This window comes from Haemorhous mexicanus, chromosome 1 (genome assembly GCF_027477595.1).
Source record: "Haemorhous mexicanus isolate bHaeMex1 chromosome 1, bHaeMex1.pri, whole genome shotgun sequence".
NCBI lineage: Eukaryota > Metazoa > Chordata > Aves > Passeriformes > Fringillidae > Haemorhous > Haemorhous mexicanus.
This window is the reverse complement of record NC_082341.1, coordinates 61170490-61188618: the sequence shown is the minus strand read 5'-3', so window position 1 is coordinate 61188618 and position 18129 is coordinate 61170490. Positions and strand designations below refer to the sequence as shown.

The following is an 18129-nucleotide window of genomic DNA, read 5'->3' as shown; positions in this document are numbered from 1 at the left end:
AGGTTTCACCTCTTCAGTCCCCTTCCTTGCCCTTGGGACTTGGAGGAATAGGTAATAAACTCTGGCCTCAACACACTGCTGGAAATAAATGTTGAAATCTGCTTGCCTCCCAGTCTAAATCGTGCTAATAAAACTAGTGTGAATTTTCAGCACCTAGTGAACATGGTGTTCTGGCATTTGACACAGGAATCCTATGTTCAACAGGCTCAGCAGTGTAATACACATAATGGATTTAAAAAGTATACATTACACATTAATTGATAATTATTTAGGGGCAAAATGTATTTGAAACACAATGTCATAAGAAAGAATTGTCAGGCTTTTTCCAGTTTAGCCAAGGGTTTGGGGTTTTTTTTAATTGAATACTTGTGACACTGCTCTCTTTCCCTTGTTGTTGATAGAAGTGTCCCATACAATAGAAATAGTATCATCAACCTGAATCAGGTCACTGTGATGTGAGACCTCTGCACTTGACTCCTGTCATTACTTGCAGGGCAGGAACATGCCCACAAAAGGGAGACAAAGTAGCGTGATTTCATGGCGTTCCCAGTGACCGTTTGTGTCCAACAATTTGGAAGTCTGCAGTTTCTTTATTTGTCTCTACTTCTGCAGACATCTGTGGACACATCCTAAAACTATTCTGCTTTTGACTCTATTACCCTTTTACTTGCATTGCATCAGTCTTAAATTAAGCTTGAATGGCATCTTTGTGTTGCTAAAATATGTATGTCTTCTCAAGGACTAAAGTTCAGTTATTTTGTTATGAAAATTAGGTAATATGAAAGACATGGCTGTTTATAAATAAAGTTCTTGTACTGTAGTTCTGGATTAGGACTTTATGAAGAAAATTCTACCCATCTGCCCCCAATTGTTTATTTTCATTGCTCTAAGTTGTAATAGTAAAATTTACACTACAAGATAAATCCTTCAATGCTTGCAGAGTTAACAAATAATTACTTATGACCTGTGATCTTTCTTGACCATGTCTTAGCAAACCACTCTGCCAAACCTGAGGCATTGGATTCAGCAGTGATTTCAGCAAAAGATGTTGAAGAAATAAAGAATGTTATATGTGTAGAAGAGCACAGTAATGGTCTCAAGAAAACTGCAAAGGACACTTGCACTGCAAATGGGAGTACTTCTGTAAGCAGTGAAACATCTGATGGGGATGTGAACTCTCATAATAAAGTTAATGCTCAGGACTCCTTAAATGATAGCACTGGTCACAAAATGGACAGTGAGGTCACTGATGATTTGGCAAATGCAAAAGAATCTCAGATTTTTTCAGAACAAGTTGATACAATAGTTATGGAGAAGCAGCAAACCCAAGAGAAGACAACAAATGACTTGGACTTTGAACTGTCTAGTGACAGTGAAAGTGATGACGGATTGGATACCAAAAAGTCATCTACTTCTGTATCAGATAGTGAGAATGAGGAAAAGAGAAGTTGGAAGAAGTCCAAACAACCTCTGCAGGATGAAAATTTGGAGCAAGAGGGTTGCACTGATGTGAGTGAGAAAAAGGATGGTCTGGTGAACCATTCTGGGGACACGCAGTCTTTACCTAATGAAAATATCCAGGACAAAATTGATCATGAAGCACAAGAGGAAAGTGAACAGGAAAGCCTTTGTGATTTAGGAAATGGGTCTGGAGACAAGAAAGAAGCTGAAACAGAATCTCAGATTAGTGAACAGTCTGGAATTACAATGGGTGAGTCCTTAGACCAGAGCATGGAGGAGGAAGAGGAGGAAGATGATACAGATGACGACGACCATTTGATATACCTTGAGGAGATCCTTGTGCGAGTTCACACTGATTATTACACAAAGTATGATAAATACCTGAAAAAAGAGATTGAGGAAATTCCAGACATCAGAAAAATAGTACCAGAACTAAAAAGTAAAGTCTTGGCAGACGTAACCATAATATTTAGCGGACTTTACCCGACAAACTTCCCTATTGAAAAGACACGGGAACACTATCATGCCACAGCACTTGGAGCTAAAATTGTGAAGAATCTCGTACTTAGTGACGATGATCCTGATAAAGCAACACATCTCATTGCAGCAAGGACAGGTAGGTATTTGAGCAGCTTTTAGTCTGTTAAGAGTTCATGCCTAGAGCTCTTTTGTATAATCTACAGACTTTAATGTAACTGAGATTAGAATTAAAATGAAAGATTCTTCCTAAAACAATTTAGCAGCCTTTTTAAAAGGATCTTTCTCTTCTTTTTGCTCAAATGTGACTTTTAATTGTTAAAAGTAGGACCCACTGAATACCCTCTGGTGCAACGTGTCATGTCTCAGTTTTTTGTTAAGAATTGGTGATACTAATAGTCAAAGACTTAAAGTTGTTGAATAGAAACCCTTAATATTTGTGTGAAAGAAATGTGTATGATCATCATGTTACAAAGGTGCTCTCTTTCTCAGTTTCTCAAATTCACCTCTCATGGTTCAATTTCACTTGGAATTCAAACAAATTATTTTAAGAGACTGTTAATACCCTGTCACTGCACTGTGCTTTAACTTTATTATTTTGTCAAAGAAAATGTAAGAGTTTAGCATAACTTTTAGGTTGTCTTTGACAAAGCTGCCTGGTTTTTTATAGCTGTAATGGATAGCGATGTACCATTGGAATCTGCCATAGAGGAGCTACCAGTCAGCAGCTCTAGCTTCTAGCACACTGGTTTTTATGGGTGCAGCCTGAGGCTTGGTTCCATCATTGCTGGCCTTTTGAAATTACATGGAACCTAAATATCTTATAGTCAAATCCATGAAATCCAAAAGTAAAACTGCATGTTTTAAATCATCTAAAATTTACAGGTACTTTTAGGACACACTTAGACATCATAAGCAAAGAAATACATTATCTGCCACCTACTGGATTTTTTTTTTTAAACTGCTATTCATGTGGGGTTTTAGTACATCAGAAGCAGCTTGGTTTCATTGGTTTGTATTTTAAAAGGCTGTATGTCAAGAGGTATTTAAGTAGTAAACACATATGATAAATGGAGATAGACACTTTAGGAGTAAAAACAACCTCAAACTCAGGAGATGGAATTAGATGCATTGAGATTAGCTGGGATTCTGGGTTGTGAAGATGTGATAATTGCAACAGTGAATGTGAAGTTTTGAAATCAATGGATGCATCCATCAGTTTGGGACTCCATTGTTTTACTACTATTGCTGAACAGCTGTTTTAAAACTTCATAAATAGGAGTAATTATTTCAGCAAGGAATTACGCAAGTTTGTCATACTTCATTGGAGACATAATAGCCATCAGTATAAGAGATGATTTTCCAATTTCAGATCTTAAAATGTTTCATTTCAAAAATTGCTTTGTTTATCTTAAACTAGAGGACTTCTGAATGTAGTTAGACATCAGATGAATCTGCTGTGTGATGGAGTGAAATTGATAGGATAAATGTAAATGAGATTCTCCCAAACATACACATTTCTCTAGAATGAAGTGTTGAAAAATCCATCAAGGTACACATCATGTGATAAAAAGAAGCAGTTGACTTTTTTATTTGGGTTTTTTTTTTTTTAATGTACTGTTTGAGGGTTGTGTGTTTATGTAGATGCATCTATGCATCCTTGTGTTCTATTTTTATAAATAAATTATTTGCCACCTGCACATTCTTAGTGAATCATACTAAAGTACATCTGAATATGAAAAACTGTTTTAACTTTGTTTTTTGGTTATATTGCAAATTGCACTAATTCTAGTTGAGGTAAATTGGCAGTCATTTCTGCCTAATGGGCAATACTGTTGTCATTTTTCATCATCACTTAATAATTATTTCTGTAACAATGGCAATGAAATAGAGGGGTTTAGAGTGAATAAAACAGTATTATCCAATAACCCTTTGTAAGATCCTTGTGGATTAACTGGTTCTGGTTTTGTAATGGGGTTTGGGTTTTTTTTTCAACTGGAGACTATTATTCTCTCCTCTGGAAGGTAGGAGTAGTTAGGCTGCATTGTTCTAATTTCATGAAGGGAACTTCTGAAGCAGGGATTTTAAGGGTATAAATTTTGTCCTGTCACAGCTGTATTTGTGATAATTCTTCTGTCAATGTGATTTTCATAGTGATTCTTTTATGGTTAGAGAGCAAATTATTACAAGCCTCTTGCTGACCGTAAGCCATACAAATATTGCATCTTTGGCTCCTGTGGCAAACATCTGAAGCACTGCTTGATGTCTAATTGCTGGTGAAAAGGGGAAACAAAAGCATGTCCCTTCTTGAGTTTTTTCAGAAGTCGGTGATGTGAGACCAGGCAACATTGTTATCTATACTTTTATCTTTTTGTCTTATTTTGGCATGTTTGTGAAAAGTGATTCTGAAATACCTTTTAGTTCAGTCTTCTGGGTGACATCCCTAACAGCAGCAGACTTGGGACTCTGACAAGCAGCTGAATGTGTATGTTTACTTTTTACTAGCTGAGATGTAAGGAAGGCACATACTTAATCTGCAGCAGTATTTGGAGGTAAATACTATTAGCTTTCTCATTTTGAAGGCAAAGGAAGAATTTGGCAGAGGATGTAAAAGGGAAGAAGTCAGTGTAAAAACAGTTACCCCTTAGGTCTTGAAGTGATGGGGTTTCCCCTGTGAAGTGACTTCATCATACTTGGTGCATTGAAATGAACAGCTATTGTAAAACGTTTTGGGATGTTTTTACAGTATTTTTCCCAGCCTATTAGGGTAAATAATTTAATGTTTTATTCTTTATATATACTTGTCTCTTTCTCTGCAGACAGGCCGTTTGTTTCCCTATAGGCAGTTACTCTGAATTCTGAAATTAGGTAAATCTTTGTTCCTGAAAAAAATTATGGCTTCTTTCATTACATAGGGCAGAAATTACTGCCTGAATTACTCTAAAATACAGGATCTTTGCATCATCTAATCAACTTTCATAAATCTGAGTCACTGACAAAAGGCTATCCTATAGTCCTTTCCACTTATCTATGGGCTGCAGCTTCAGTTTTTGAAACATCTGCTGTTTGCTTTATGCATCAGTAAACTGCACTGTAGGATGAGTTTTTGTAGCTGTGTACACACTTGACTAAGCAGTTATCACAGTATTTCATAAACCTTGTTATGTTCTTTCCTAAACAGATGAAAGACACTGTAGTTGATTCTTGTACTGAGTTTTTGCTGGTGAAGCAGATAGAGCTGTTCAGATCTCTCAAAAATTATTGTAGTGTGGTAGGAATGGAAATAAATGAGTTTAGGCCCTGATTTTTTCTTTTGTTTTTCAAAATATATTTGAGTCTGTGCCATTTCCTACTCCTGTGATGTGTCAACAGCAATTTTTCCTGAAAAATATGTTCAGGGGCTGTGTCTTTTTAAAATAATCGGGTTAAGCATTGCTCTAAACTTGGCCACTGACCAGGTAAGCCTGTTGGTTTTACAGTGCGGAGTTAAACCTGAATTTTAGGCATAGCTTCAGAACAGCACATCTGTCACTTGTTTTAGGTCAGTGTTCTTGCAGAAGAGGGTTTGATTATAGATCAAGATCTATATATAAAAATTATCTGAAGAGAAATAAATTTGTAGTGATGAGATTTTCCGAGCAGTGTCTGGCAGCCTGGTTGCAAACTGCCATAAGGATATGTTGATTTTGGTGTGTTGGAATCAGGAGAAAGTTCTGCAAGTGCTGCTGGTGATCTCTCCCTGTTGTGTGCTTTGGTTAGTCCTGACACAGCCTTGAGCACTCACGCTGAGTTCTGCATGGGTGAGATTGAATCAGAGGCTACAGTTGGCTCTGATTTCAACAAGTATCCTCTGAGGATACAGTTGGGCACTGTTTTCAACAAGTTCAGAAGTAGAATTGATGAACTTTGAAAATAACATTTTCTGATACTATCTGCTTCAGACTGTATCCATCAGAGAGTAGATGTGATAAATTTGGCCCCCAGTTGCTTCATGTGGAAAACCTTTGGTGCCTTTTTAACTTTTTGGAACAATTTTAGAATTTGAAGTAAGGGAAGGTAATTAGATGACAATAATGCGAGAAAGTACTCTGGGAGATCAGTTTTTCTCTAAGTGGTTTTCAGCTCAGCTGGGTAATGCAGATGTTTTTAGCTGCATCAGAAGTACTGCTGCTTGGATGTATTAAAATCTTTTTGCTGTTTTGTCTTAATAAGTGTAATTCAGAAAGGAGAAGTTACACTGGGGAAAGGGAGAGGAGACAGCAAACATATTATCACAGTGCTATTTCTTCTCCTAGTTAAATGTGGTGTTTCACCAAATGTTGCTTAAAGTAGATTATACATCTTGATTTGTGAAGATGTCAGCTAGATGTATAGGAAGCCCTCCCCAAGAGGATACATTTGTGTTCCTTCATGCAGTTTTCAGTATGCTGGAGTGTGCCATAGCCACTGCACTTTAGAAATGGGGAGGAGGCAGAAAGCCTTGCTGTTGTGGAGGTGAGAAAGGTAAGACTTTTGACTCTTGGGAGCTGGGTTTGGTTACAACAAGTCTGTGTCACCAGCTTTCTCAGAATCCTAGGACATTTAGGTAGTTAGGGACCTTAAAAACCACCTAGTTCCAGTAGCAACTTCATACAAAATTGTGCTGTTTTGGCTTTCATGTTTAAGTTTTCTGTCACAATCTTGTCGACTAGAAGAATTTGCATGGCTCCTCAGCATACATCCAGTATGAAACAATCAGATGTGTGTGAATGCAGAATGTGGGGCTGGGGAGGAAGTTAACAGCAAGATGAAACACCTGACACCAGTGCAGAAACATGAGTTTGAAAAACAGTTGGAGAAAGCCATCTCCTCATGTAACTTCACAGATTTAACATGAGATAAAGGTGCAATTTTACAGTTTTGTCCATGTTTACCCCGATGAAGTCCAGAAGGAGCAGCATAGTCCTGTCTATCCAACAGCATCACCAGCTCTGGTTAACTGTTGTGTGTGCTTACTAGTGAAACCACTGCTACTGCATGTTGTATTCAGTCAGCTCCAGAGCTGTTATGTGCAGGACAGTATTGTCAGCTTTGTCTGATATTTGATGCAGTATTTAATAACAGGCACAGATAACTAAACTTCTACCAGACTTCTTGCTCTTGTTGCTTTTTTTGCTCTGAAACTCTTATGCTTATGAACCTGATTTTAGCATCCTGTTTATAACAGCTGTCTTCTTGCTGATTTGTTTTTCTGATGTTTTCGTTCCTTTTCTCCTTTATTCTCAAAAGAAAGCAATGTCCAAGCTAAGCCTTAAACTTCTTCAATCCTTTTTCTCCCAGATCTCCTAAACTGATTCTCTTTCAGAACCTTTGCTTTATTTCTTATGAAATGTACCCTTTGTATAAATTAAATACAGGATTATACATAACTATTTCTAACTGCAGGTATTTCTACAATTCCTTTTGAGGTTAATTAAATATTAATATCTCCAGTCAAATCTCCTTCTGGCACTGTAAACTGGCTCATTTCCAGCAACCATTGCATGAAATTCCTCTCAATTGCTTTTGTAACTGATAATTAATTGGAGAACAGATTTCTTAAATCAGGGCATGTACGATTTCAGGGAGTACATTGACCTCCCTTATTAGGGTTTTATGTTTTAGCCAGTTAAAACCTCTTGAACTGCGGAGGTGTGCTGGGGTTTAACACAGTTGCAGTTCTAAAATTGTTTTCACTGAATCTTTGTTGGACAGTGATTTTATTTTTATTACGTGGCAAAAATTAAAATATGCTGTCCAAGTCATTAGAGGTTTGGACAGGACTGTGTCTTGAAGTACTTTTTTTTGTGTTTGTCTTGGGTTCTTAAGTTAACTTTTTTTTTTCAATGATACTGGTGTGGAGAAAGCTTTATATGTACAGCTCTTACATCCTGAACTGTCCAACTGGTTGCATTTACACCTGAAGAAATAAGAAATTTATTTGTGCACACAACATTGTTTTCTGCTAATCTTAAATCCAAGGAAAAAAGTATGTGTATCTAGAGCAAAATGTAGCCCTGCTGCTGTATTCCATTGGGTTTGGGGTATGAAAGGTAGGGAAACAGAGGCTTTCAGGAGTTTCATAAAGGACAATTATCTCTTGCCCTTTCTGTTTAGTCATTTAATTTTACAGATGTCTTAAGCTAAGCTATCTAACCAACTAGTTAGATCAATCCTCAAGTGCATTTCATTTCATCTGTCCATCTCAGTGGATTGTAGTTCGGGTTGTACAAAGGGTATTAAATATTTGAGATTAGCTGCTTTGTCTCATCTTCAAATTATGTGAAGAAGCATGGATACTTCAAGATTTTCATCTAAATTGAAATAAGTAAAATTGTATTGTTAAATGACAATCATGAAGATGAAACTCCAGGGAACTGTGATGAAAACATCAAATTAATTTACTGTTCCTGCTTGCTTGTCAGAATTGTTCTGAAACTTGACTTTTTTTTTTTTTTTTTTTTTTTCCTGGAGGCTTCATTACTTCATTTTTCTCGTGTGTGAAAACAGACAAGGGCTCATATTATTAGTATTATTATATTTTACTTTGTTTCATTAGCTGTTGTTAGGTGACTAGTGTTGTTTTTTTCCCTGATTCTCCTCCCCATCCCACTGGCGTGGTTGGAGGAGTAAACAAGTGGCTGGGATTAAACCACAGTGCCGATTTTGGTGCTTTTTGGCAGATTTATAGCACCTACACTGAGTTTCTCTCTTGTTCTGGCATCCCCAGAGAGTAGAATTTGAGATCACCTGTTTCTTGCAACTGCACTGTTGATGGTCTCACCTGGACTGCATGATGGTTTCACCTGGACTGCCATGTTTAGCTTCACATTCTTTGTTCCTGTTTCAGCACAAAGGAATTCTATCAGCTTTGCCTCCATCTCTGGTGGATGGAGGCTGGGTGGGTGACAGCCTGTTAAAAGGTAGCACACTGTATGAACAGAGGGCCGTGTGTAAAAAAGTTAGTATGATAAGTTAGTCAGGCTTCAACAGCATTGAAAAGCTGCTTTTTCTTGGACTACTAACAAATACAAGTGAAGGAGATGTTATACAAAAGTGCACTTGTGTTGTTTGTTGGGCTAACATGCTGAGAAGATTCGGAGATTTTTTGTGTAAATCTTACTGGGCTACTTCCATGGTGCCAGTTCTTCAGAAAGTTACCCTCATCCAGCTTGAGTCTGAGGTACTGCATCTTAGTCAGATTCTCACTTTTATTAGTTGTGATTATTTTGTTGGACTGGGGAGGAGTGGTGCTTTTTTTTTGCTGTACAATTGATGACGAAATGTTCTTAGTTTTAACTATACACTGGTTTATCTTCTGTGTTTCTGGGAACACTGTTATGTTGTGTTTGACTCTGTAACAGGCACAGAGAAAGTACGGCAAGCTCAGGACTGCAAGGATCTCCATGTTGTAAACCCTGATTGGCTGTGGAGCTGCCTGGAGCGCTGGGACAAGGTTGAGGAACAGCTCTTTCCCTTAAAGGATGACTACATCAAAACACACAGGTAAGTGCTGTTCCTTGTGGGAATAGGGGCCATGAAAGCAGGTTATTCTGATTTGTTGATCAATTGGTTTCTGATAAGTTCAGGTGCTTATGGATTCTATGGAAGAACTCCTGGTTTTGTCCATTTCTCTTTGCTTAAACTGACGACTGTCAAGGGATCAGGAGGCAGTTCAGTAACTAGCAGAGTCACGAGAAAACTCATAGTAACTTTACTTTCTTTGCAGTTACTGTTGTTAGCTCTTTTAATTTGGAGAAGTTGCCCTTTTCAGTTCATCCATAAGCCACCAAATGGAGGGAATGCCACCAAAGCACGGGATCATTCATCCTGCCAAAAAATGTACATACTTTGACTACATGAGGAACTAGTAAAGTATGGCATTTTTTGGTGAAATTTGGTAGTGATGGGAAAGAGAGGAACAGGAAAATACCATAGAAAATTCTAAGAAGAATTGGAAGGCATGAAGACAGGAGCAAAAACTGGAAGAAAGGAACTAGTGAGAGGCAGTTTTAGGATGATAAGAAAGTGCTGAAAGAGAAAAGGTAAAAATTAATTTGTGCACTATAGGGTGACAGTAAATAGAAGAGGCAGCCAAAAACATTATTAGTAAAGAGGAAGTCAGACAATAACAGTCCCCTGAAGGATAGTAGCATAGCTAAAGTAATTCATGACAAGGTACTGTCAAGCCAGCTTCTGCTTCTTGACTCACCTGTTTGGATTGACCCACATCTTGAAAGCATAATGAAGGAGCTTCCCTTCCATGTTTAGACAGGAAGGAGCACAGCATAATGGGATTTCTGTATTACACTGATACTGGTGTGATTGGCTGTGCTAGAGATTTACTTTCTACTTACAGGATGCCCTTTGAGGGCAGAACATGGGTATGTTAGGCTTTGAAGACACCAAAAGAAGAAGCATGTGGCAGTGAGGGCATTTATCAAATGCAACACTTGGTTGAGACACAGGATCCCTATAAGCTGGGAAAAAACATGTAGCCTGCTTATGGCTTGACTAGGATAATTAGTATTTAAAAAGTACTGTCTGATGGTTTTAAATCAAACTTTGGAATATTTGCACAGGATGCTTAATTTGATACTGCTAAGTTTGCAGTAGTAACTTGGACAGTAGCTTGTCAACATTTTTTTTGATGTCTAGATGAATGTTAGTCTTCCTCCCTCTATTAATTCACTTTTCCATTTTACTGAAACATGATAATTTTTCCTACTTCTGTGTTTTCAAATACAATAGCTCTTAACTTCACACTTCCCCCTCACACAAGCTTCAGTCAGTAAGATATCCATCTTAATGCAAATACCTTTGCTTTAACCCAATATGTGCAGCTACTTTGGAAAAGATTTTCACTTGAATGAAGCTGCTTGAAATAGCAATTACAGGTCCAAAGCACATACAAAATAGGGGAGAGGAGAGGCCTGAGAAAACATTTGCATGTAAAATGAACTTAAGATAGCAAGAAAATAATAGGTAAACTTGGAATTGGTTTACTGTGCTATTGCTACAAGACTACTTGAGAAACATCCCTAAATGCATCTGGTAAAAACTCCCGTTTTGTGTCACTTCTACTATTTGTTACAAATTAATTGAATCTTTTTTTAACATAGCATTGCTTTCATGGAGCATAACATGCTGTTTTAGTTGATGATTTTTTAAAAATTATTCATTCTGCTTGCCCTTTTTTTTTTTTTTTGTGATACTTCATCACAATTGGATAGTATGCCATAATGGTGATTCCTGCAAACTGATCTCTGAATGCTTCTGCTGACACTTCTAAAGTTATGTTTTTAAAATGCAGCAGGGTGATCATAGGCAGTTTAGTATTTTAAAAAATCAGTTAGGATGACTTGCAAGTTAATACTATGTGTTTATTTTCTTTCAGAGCAAATTTGGAGAGCAAACAGAAAGATTGATATAATAGCCTGCTTTTCACTTTGTTGCATATATGCAGATTATCATGCTTTGCTAATTGTGCTGTTGTTACTACCTGAAAATAATTTCAGTAACTCTGTGTTTAGACAATTTCTAAGGCACCCTTTTACTAATATTTCAGCAATTTAAACATGACATTATCTTGTATTTGCAGTTTTCTGTTTTAAATTCAGTGGGACTTTAATGAGGTGGAGAGAAAGAAATGTTTCTGCAGAGATTTTCCAAACCATTCCCTTTTCTTCTAAAGCAGAAGAGGGAAATGCTCATTTTTTATGTTCTGGCTGGGTAGCCCATTTAAATTTCTAATGCAATTTTTTTTTCTGAACTCCATCTAACAGAGAAAATAGCCCTGCCACGTTTCCTGATACACCCAGCACATTTCAGACTGCTCTGTTTCACCCAACACCCATCCATCCGAAGTCTCAGCCTGGTCCTGAAGTTCGAATTTATGATCCTAACACTGGAAAGCTGATCAGGAAAGGCACACAGACATCTGGGCAGTCAATGTACATCCAGTCTCCAGCTCCTCCCATCACCTTGCCAGTCCACGGTGAACACTCCTCCTTCAGGTACCTAAAGCATAGCTAAGAGTCACACTGTCTACATTTTTAGATTCTGTAGTAAGTTTTACTCTCGTAATCCTTGCATTAAATTGGTATTTTTGCTTTACTTTGTTTGCTTTCTAAAAAGCCAAGAAAATAAGCACAAGGAAATAATCAGCTGAAGTGAAGTCAGGATGCTACAATTCCAGAGGCTTTTTGTGCCTCACTGAAGTGGAACTGGAAACCTCAAACCAAATATTCAGTGTGTAGTTTGTGTAGTCTAAAGAATATTATGGTAACTGATAGCTGAAGTGAGGCAGCTTGATGTTTCTTACTGGGTCTTGGAATACTGGACTGTTTTTTGTTAATAAAATATACCTGATAGCATTTAGTTCTTGTTTATAAAATTTTTCTTTTCACCTAATTCCTTCAAATGGGTCAATGACTTTGTTTTTGAGGAATATCAGAAGTGATGGAAGAGGTGTGTAGCTGCCTGAGCATTGTGAAATAAGGCCATATGGCTGAGTGCTCGTTACTAATCCTTAGACCATTAAGTCAAGGCGCTAATTGTGAAGGAGGAAGGGGCAGTCTGCTTTTTGAACTACAAAGGCTAGTATGTATCTGAATTTTGTCAAAATTTGTATTAAGCTGCAAAACCACCCCTTGTCTCTTAAGGATGTGTGAAATATCTAGAACTGATCCCCAGTTATCTAAATGAAAGATCTGACTTGTGGAATTCTAACAAGCTCAGGAAGCCTTGTTCATTCCACTGGTGTCCAGTTAAAGGCAAAGCTTTTCTTTGTAAGGTGTTATCTGTTTGTAGCCTTTTTCTTACTTCAGCTTTCCTCTTCTTGTCAACACAGTTTTTTTGAGTCTCTCTTGTTTGTGAAGATGTCCTGTTTTCAGTTCCTTTTTAACTGTGTCTTTCAAAGTCTGTTTTAGTTAATTGTGACATGGTAAATGAGCATTAAAATCTTTAAATAATCAACACAGCATGTATCCAGAGAGGAGCTGAAAAATTTTTGGGTTTTTTGGTTAGTTATTGTGAAAAGGAATTTTTCTAGAAATGAAGCTGGGAAGGTTTTTATCTGTGTGTAATTGTCATGACACTTGTAAGGTGCTTCGGTATGATGGGTTATGTTGATATTAATACATTGTTGAATGCTTTCAAAAGAATAGATTTTAATGGTTTCCCTACCTTTGTCAGCAACTTGATGAAGAGTTTGTCCATACCTAAACCTGTTTTTCCATAATGCTGAGATGCTTCTTCACTTGAGTATCATATTGAAAAGGAAGAAATATACTTTAGGTGTCCTTTTAGTTGAGTTTCATAGAGTTTCTGACAGATTTTGAGGGTGGAGTGAGGCTGTGTGTCCTTTCTACTCCCGTCTTTTATTACAATTCAGTGGGGGTTTTTTGTGACTGTCAGTGCTCAGAATTGAGATGTTTTAATCTGACTGTGAATCCAATTACTCCGTGCTGCACCTTTACCCCACAACTAAGCAGATGGAAGAAAAGAGATGAGCATAAGGTCTATGCTGAGAAAAATTATTTTCAGTCACGTTTCCTGTTGATTTTGTTCTAGTGGTGAAGCTGGTGACCTGTAAACGCTAATCTCTTAATTGGGACACATCTCTGTTTCTCAGGGCAGTTCCACCTTCTTGAGATCCTGAGGAGTGTTTTGGAAAGTGTAGGAGAAAAGCAAGGCCATTTAAATACTACAGTTCAGACAGAGCAGGAAGGCTGTGAAGAAGTAACAAAAAGCTGAATAGAAGCAGCACAGTCTTGATTCTGGAAGAGCTGAGGCAGTAGTGTGAGCTTTATCTTAATGCATATGTCAATGATAGCTTTTTAGAAAAGCTTCACATCTGCTTTAAAATTTCATATAATATTGTCTAAAGAAAAAACTACGTAAGTGCAGCAATTAATTGGTAGAGGACTATATTTTTTTTGTCCTGACAAGCTTAATGTGCTCTCTCGTTCACATTCTACAGAAAGAGGGGAATATTTGTAACTAAACCATTGATTTTAAAAAGAGTTAAAGTTGGCACTCACAACTGCTCCTGTTGTGGGTGGGTGTAGTCGAAGCCTCCAATAATTTTCTTTGATAGTTTCTCAAATCTTCATCTGATTATGAATTTCAGATAGTGAGAAACAGAATTGCCCTGCTGTGAGTGGAAGCCTTTGGGGACTTGGTACCTGCACATGGCATAGCAATGGTTCTTGGTGTCTTAGTCTGAGACCTCCTTGTGCTTAGGAGAGAGCCTCTTCCTTGCAGGGCAGATTATTGCAAAGGGCTTCAAGTTATCTGAATACTATTTCATAAGAACATTTTCAGTTCTCACTGTCTTGGGTTTCAACATTTTTAGTTTCTTTCTGGGATTCAACTTGAAACATAATTTAAAATTGGATATAATTAGTTGAAATTTACACATGCAATTTGCAGGGAAACTGTCACCAGTGAGTTACAGATGGTTCAGTTAATGTGCTTAACATTTCAAGCAACAGGTCTTGCCATTGTGCTCAGCTCTGAGACTTGAGCACCTGCTTTTTTATCATGGCTGTGGCAGCCCGTGCGGAAGAGTGAAAAAAGTTCGCAGCTGTAGTAGAAGGAAAGGGAATGCAATGCTGCTCAGGGGCTGCTGGTAGCCACTAGCTCTTCTTTGTCTGAGAACAGGAAGGATTCCTCTCTAAAAATAACCTGCATGTCAGAACTTTGACATGCCTTTTGTATCTCAACGATTTGCATTTTCTTACAGAAACAGTATTCTGCAAACGCTGCAGTAAACACTAAAGTTGTAACAGATCATGAGACGTGTAATGTAGTGTTGTTCAAAGTAATGTAAAAGCTAATGGCAGCTTGGACTAGAATAAAGAAAAAGTTATATTGCAAGTTACATTTTAGTGAACACTAGTAATATGCTAACAGATGAGGCAAGGCTTAAAATATGGGTGTCATTTACATGTGATAAGTTAAAAGTGGCACCCTGGTTTAAAATAATGCTAAGATGCACTGAATGCTTGGTTTGAAGAGGTGTGTCAAGCAGATGTTGGTGGCTTAAGCCATACTTGAAGATTTGTATAAATTAATTTCACTTAAAACATTTTTGTCTGAATTTATGTGTTCATAATTACTATTTTTCCTACTTAATGTTATCAATGTTATTATGACAGCAAAAATATGAAGTGCCAAATTGAACATGTGACTGGAATTTAAATACTTTTAACACTTCTGTGATGATAATGTTATTTTAGCTTTTACCCTGATGTATCAAAGAAGGTGCTTGTTGCTTCCACAAATGTTGGCCCCACTCTGCATATATGTGCTTGTGCATGTGAGACTGTCAAGTACCAATGAACCTCTGCAGAGTTGAAGATGGTATTATTTTTTTAAAAAGTATTTATGAGTCACATTTAATTAGAAATAAATGTAAATTCCTGCATTTTCATGTCATTAATTCTTATTCAACTTAAAGGCAGCTGAAAATGTAAAAGCCTAAAAAATGTTTTGACAAAATAAAAATGTCTTAAAAACCTTTACGAAGACTTTGTTTCACATTGCTTTTGGAATGCTTTCATGAGAAGTCCCAGTGTTTCTTATCTAGTAGCAGTGGGAAAATACTGGAAAAAAACATCTGACAGGAGCCTTTAGAAGCTATTAATACAATTATTTTACAGCTAATATTTGTGTGTAATTTAGTCAAGTTTGATCTTGCACTCTATTCTACAAAAGGAGAAGTTCTCATCAACCATATGACAATGTGCTCTTAAAAATATGCTGGATTTATTTAGATTTATTTCTAGTCTAAGAAAATCTGCTTGGCTGTCATGCTACATATAACTTCTCTGCAATTCTAGGAATTGTCAAGCTTGTCATATTTTTATTAGAGTTGTGTAAGATGCCTATAGCTTTTGTTTTGCCATTCTCTGTTTTGCTAAGAATATTAATGGCATCTCCACCTTTTCTGCCTAGGTTATATATTAAGAAGGCAAGGAGAAATCATACTTTAAAAGAAACTTTTGGAAAATATAGTGGAATGCAGTATTATTTTTGTCATCTACCTATGAAAATTACTTTCTGAGAGCAATTTAAAAGCAAGAGAAAACAGTGACCTTTTAAATAGAAAACATAGCAGAGGGGAGAAAAAAACACCCAACCCAAAAACTGGTAGCAGTAGTGAGAAACTAGCAAAAAAACCAGTTTGCTTAGTTCATTTTGGCAGCATCCAAATTGTTTAAGCTTCACAAGAAATTCCACAGTACAGGAATAAGAGGCTACAAAGGGGCATGTGTCTCCTGTGCTGCTGAATTGTGCTGTGCTGCTGGGGGTCTTCTGCAGCACATAGTGCAGGTCTGGGTAGCATGGCACTGGCTCAACTCTTTTCCCTTACAACCTCCCATTCAAAGCAAGATTTCAAATTTCCTGCACCTGTCCATGGGATCTGAGAAGAGAGATGTGAGTTTCCTAAATATGAGCTGTCAAAATGAGCAAAATTGACAGCTTTGTATGGCTTTCAGATTTCATACATTCTGGAATTTAAGTACTGAGGTAAAAAAACCCTTGATATTTAGATAACCTTCTCAAGTGGTTGTCAAGTTCACCAAAGGAGAAATAATTTTGTAGGACCTTACCTATGGCTGACTGGATTTGTGTAAGTTAGTAATGGCTTTTTTTAGTGGGGGACTGTTGGTCTAAAGCTGATTCTTGCAAATCCTGGCTTGATGAGAATTAGTCATTCTGCATAAAAACTCTTGTCTGCAAAGACTATACTGTACATTTTTTCAGTCACAGTCATTCTCAAAAACAGTTTGATGGTCTCACCTGGTTGCATCTTGAAACTGTGATTTCAAATACAGTCACTTTTATACCTGCTTTTGGTAGTCATTCTCCAAATACACAGTCTTATGGCTAACATAAATATTTTGTGACCCATGAGCTTTATGACCTATGAATTGTTTTCTGAGTGGTGCTGAGCTGCTGTCATTTGTTCCAGGAGATTAATATGACCGACCAGTACTGGTAGTTAATCTGTATGGCATAGTAATTTTAGCTTCTAGAAGTCTTTAGTACTTTAAGTAATAGTCACAGAAGAATTTATCCAAGGAAGGTAGAAGTCTCCTGCTGTTGTTGTACATGTAGTCTATCTTTTTATTGCTATCATAAAGCAGTTCTCATGAAGCTGTGATTATTTCACCCATTTTAATGAAGATTTCAATATTCCTTTTTGTTTGAATTATGTACAGTAATTAACAATGTAATAGAATACAGACTAAAAGAAAAAGCTACTGTATTTCAATACACTAACCGAAAAGAAATATTGGCTGTTTTGCATCTTATCCAGGCTTACCGTGTGGGAAAGGTCTGAAGACTGACACTGCAGAAGTGCTTTTTACATGCAGAACTCTTGTCTATAAGGTTGAGAAATAGAAGGGTATACTTAGAGACTCAAAATTAAAAGCCTAGCATAGATCAGGAAAAATGCATTAGAATGTCAGCATTGCTTTTGTAATAATATATTTGTCAAGTGATGGAGAAACTCCACTTGTGCAGAAATACTAATGTATTTTAGGGGCAACGCATCTGCAACTGCTGGAACTCTTGGCAACAAGAAAGGTTTGGTGGTTATGTAAAAGAACAATGCAAAGGCAGGAGAGTGAGTACCTTGTCAAAGGTAAAATGAAAGCTTTAGCTGTCAGACTGAAATTAATCAGGAGACTTGACTGACCTGTTGATGAATGCAGAGCTTTTATTAAGTGAAGTTGTAGATACGTGGCAGTCATAAATTGTTTATAGATTTTATTTGTAGCTCTGAACCAAGTAAATCTATGTGATACCCCTGAATTTTTTCAGAGTTGTTCAGCCACATCAACAGCAGATGTTTGAAGAAGACGACCTACCGGCGAGTGAAAACGAAGAGCAGCCTGGTCCATCTAAGAGGAAACGCCAGCCGAGTATGTCTGAAACAATGCCTCTGTACACGCTGTGTAAAGAGGATTTAGAGAGTATGGATAAAGAGGTGAGCTTAACTAATTCTGACAAATTTTTAACATGACATAAGTTCTAACTTTCATTAAATTATGCATCTATGTGAACTGACCTTGTATGCCACTACAGTAACTTAAAGTAAAAGCCACAGCAGACAAATGTACGGCTCAGGCTAAAATGCAGTTATGTTCTGCAAAG

The 18129-nt window shown here is 37.2% G+C and overlaps 1 protein-coding gene across 1 annotated transcript in view; it reads left to right on the top strand.

Moving 5' to 3' along the window:
* CTDP1 (CTD phosphatase subunit 1) overlaps nucleotides 1-18129 on the top strand; it is a 98937-nt gene that overhangs the window by 27357 nt on the left and 53451 nt on the right. The window contains exons 8-11 of the mRNA XM_059851185.1: nucleotides 992-2077; nucleotides 9321-9462; nucleotides 11742-11972; nucleotides 17797-17962. Of these exons, the coding sequence (XP_059707168.1) occupies nucleotides 992-2077; nucleotides 9321-9462; nucleotides 11742-11972; nucleotides 17797-17962 (1625 nt within the window). The remainder of the gene's footprint in view (nucleotides 1-991; nucleotides 2078-9320; nucleotides 9463-11741; nucleotides 11973-17796; nucleotides 17963-18129) is intronic.